Source organism: Lipophrys pholis (genome assembly GCF_963383615.2).
Source record: "Lipophrys pholis genome assembly, chromosome: 13".
In the NCBI taxonomy this organism is placed as follows: Eukaryota; Metazoa; Chordata; class Actinopteri; order Blenniiformes; family Blenniidae; genus Lipophrys; species Lipophrys pholis.
Genome location: NC_137632.1, coordinates 26,968,216 through 26,971,560, shown reverse-complemented (window position 1 = coordinate 26,971,560; position 3,345 = coordinate 26,968,216). Strand labels below are relative to the sequence as shown.

The 3,345-nt window shown below is 48.6% G+C and overlaps 1 protein-coding gene across 1 annotated transcript; it reads left to right on the top strand.

The window, feature by feature from the left end:
* Nucleotides 1–1,972: 1,972 nt before the first annotated feature.
* Nucleotides 1,973–3,043, top strand: c1ql2 (complement component 1, q subcomponent-like 2; the record flags this gene model as incomplete). Its single annotated transcript, XM_080478948.1, has 2 exons — nucleotides 1,973–2,554; nucleotides 2,864–3,043. The coding sequence occupies 2 exons, from the start codon at nucleotides 1,973–1,975 to the stop codon at nucleotides 3,041–3,043; spliced, it is 762 nt and encodes a 253-aa protein (XP_080335074.1).
* Nucleotides 3,044–3,345: the final 302 nt, after the last annotated feature.

Here is a 3,345-nt window from a genome sequence, read left to right as displayed (position 1 = left end):
CGTGTCAGCGGTGTGAGGATCCCCGTCTTTTAAAGAAGAGTCGCCATCTGAAGGCAAGAACCATGAACTGTTCTGCCCCCTTTACCCCGAAGGTACACCGGGGTTCTAAAGAACTCATCATCAAATCACTGCCATGCCAGTAGTTGACCGATCAGAAATGGGGCAAATGGTGGATAAAAGCTTGATCACTGAATGCTTCATATTTCTGTTTGTCATAATCCGAGGTTTTGTTTTGGCCATTTTCACATTTGTAATTTGTAAAGACACCTATGTCAGGGTACTTATGTAGAGTTTGGTTATAATCAGATCAAGGCTTTCAAATTGTTTCTGAATTGAGAGGAAGGACAGCAAAGTGGTATGAAACTTGTTTTCAATGTAAATGGAAACCCTTCTTCCTTTTTGGGGGGTTGCCCCATCGGGAGACACTGCAGGGTGAGATAAGGGTGTCCTGATCATTGATTTATTGAGCCAAGTTTGATAAAGTAGTAGAATATCCCTGTTTCTGGACTGAATCCAAAGTTTGAGTTGGTCTAACAGGCTTCTAATGTTAATGTGTATAATACCGAGTCCTGACCTGCCTCTGAATTCTTCATGGGGATCAATACACAGTATACATTTCTATTTGGAGACACAATTTTGTTTTTTTCAACTTTTGAATTCAAGGTGAATCAAGAATGAGAATCAGAATCACTTTTTTAATCCCTGGGGGGGGGGGGGGGGGGGGGGGGGGGGTTCTATAAATGTCTTTCCCAATAATCATAGTAAACATTTAGTAATGGTTATCAGAGGACATCTCTGTGGTGGGAGGACACGCATTCTGAAGACATTAATCAGGCTGAGTTAATGCATTTCTTTTAACTTTGTTCTCCGTTTCCATCTGGTATAGACTCATGAACTTTGTGTTAGATGGTGTGAATGTGGCTGATGAAACTCACTTAAAAATGATGATAGACTAAAAAAAAAAAAGAAACACTTCACTTGTAACATCATGAGAAGAAAAACCTAGAACTTTGTTTTATTGAGTAAACAAGAAAGGTTTCACCTTGTTGTTGAAATAGACTTTTCATTGTTGAGCTGAATATCTCCGTCTGAGATATTCTTGAAAAGAATAAACGTCATAATTAAAAGCCAGCCGAGAGCCACGATTCACAGGAAAACGTAACAATTCACGAGAAAAGTCAAAAGAAGCGAGAGAAAAGGCAATCATTAAAGAAGTCATAATTCAGAGTAAAATCCTGAATAAATGTATATGAGGAATTGTTCTGGGTGGTCCTAATCCTCCTCAGTACAGACGTAACAGGCGCTGAAGGTGATTTTTTTTTTGTTTTTTATAACTTTGTTCTCTGGGGGGTTAGAAGAGGAAATCTCTCACAGCCTGCTGGAAATTCAACACGTCGGTAATGCGTCCTGATCCCATTTCCCTGGAGCTACGCAGACGGATTTCTAATTCATACATAAAGATGGCACGATTATTGTCGCAGTCTTAATCCAAATTGCAACAGGCTTTGCCCTCAACTTGTTACGTCAACACTTGTGCGGGCTGAGACGACAGAAAAGCGCTGGGAGCCTCGCGGAGTGAGTCGGAGCTGTGCGCGTCCAGCAGTGCCAACACGCATCGCGCTCCTGTCAGCTGCGTGACGCAGAGTGAGAGTGGCACCGCGCCGCACCGCGCATCGCTCCCGGCTCCGGGCTCCAGGCTCCAGGCTCCAGGCTCCAGGCTCCAGGCTCCGGCCTCAAGGCTCCAAGCTCCTGGCTCCAGGCTGCAGACTCTGGACTCCAGGCTCCTCTCCCTCCTCTTCTCTCCTCTCTCCATTCAGGGATCGAGTGACTCCGTGCTGGTCACTTTCCACCGCGGCTGTCAGCGCTCACACCATCTTTCACCATTACGTCCCAAAGCAAAACGGACTTTTTAGCGCTTGCTTCTCGGACCCTCCAGAGGAAGCGAACCGTCGCCGCTGTGATCGGCATCGTCATGGTTTTGGCTCTCATCATCGCGATTCCCCTCCTGGTTCAGACCTCCAAGACGGACGCGCACTACGAGATGATGGGCACCTGCCGGATGATCTGCGACCCGTACAACCCCAAACCCAGCGCCACGGCTCTGGAGGTCATGCAGGACCTGAGCGCGGTTCCCTCTCCCGCTTTTGTTCAAGGGACTAAAGGCGAACCGGGTCGGCCGGGGAAACCCGGACCGAGGGGTCCGCCCGGCGAGCCGGGCCCTCCCGGTCCGAGAGGTCCACCGGGGAACCGGGGGACCTCCGGTAAAAGCGGAACCCCCGGTGTGGGGGGCACAGCGCGGACTGAGACCGACGGAGAAGCGGCTCCTGTCACCGGCGGGGCTAAGATCGCTTTTTACGTGGGTCTGAAAAACCCTCATGAAGGATACGAGGTGTTGCGTTTCGACGACGTTGTGACGAACCTGGGGAACCACTACGACCCAACAACTGGCAAGTTCACCTGCCAGGTGTCCGGGATTTACTACTTCACCTACCACGTGCTGATGCGAGGAGGTGACGGGACCAGCATGTGGGCAGACCTGTGCAAAAACGGGCAGGTAAATATTCATCCGGTGTATGTATTTATCAAGGCTCTCGTGCGCAATTACGCACCAGAACGTCCCGGATCCACGAGTGTTGAGTGAGTCTGGTGATGCATTCCCATAGTCTGTTCAGTTATAATGAATCATTTCGCTTTATGCTTAATTGCTGAGTGTTGGATTCTTTTGTTTTTTGTTTGTTTGTTTTTGTTTTATATCAGGCTCAGTGCGCACCGTGTGCGCCCTGCAGCCGGACGCACACGGTGCGCACTGTGAACCGCGTCCTGCTGCAGGTAGATCAGAATCTGTGTCTCTCTACACCTGCAGGTCCGAGCCAGCGCCATAGCGCAAGATGCGGACCAGAACTACGACTACGCCAGCAACAGTGTCGTCCTGCATCTGGACTCCGGGGACGAGATTTACGTCAAACTGGACGGCGGCAAAGCGCACGGCGGGAACAACAACAAATACAGCACCTTCTCCGGATTCCTCCTGTACCCGGATTAACGTGGGACGCTGACTTTATCACAGCGCTACCGACAGAAGGAAATCCTGCTGAGGACGCACACACACCGCAATGACGCGCTTCACTGTTTCATACTCAGTCAAAGCACATGGCAGTTTTGTTTTTTGGCTGGAGGGATGAAATATATTTTGTGAAAACTGTTTTCTCCTCTCTCGGTTGCAGAGGAACCTCATGAAATCGTGTTGAAGAATGCACACACACATATATATATATATATATATTTAAAAAAGACTGAATCTACATATTCACTAAGTTTTTGACTTGTGGCTCAGTGAACTGCAGC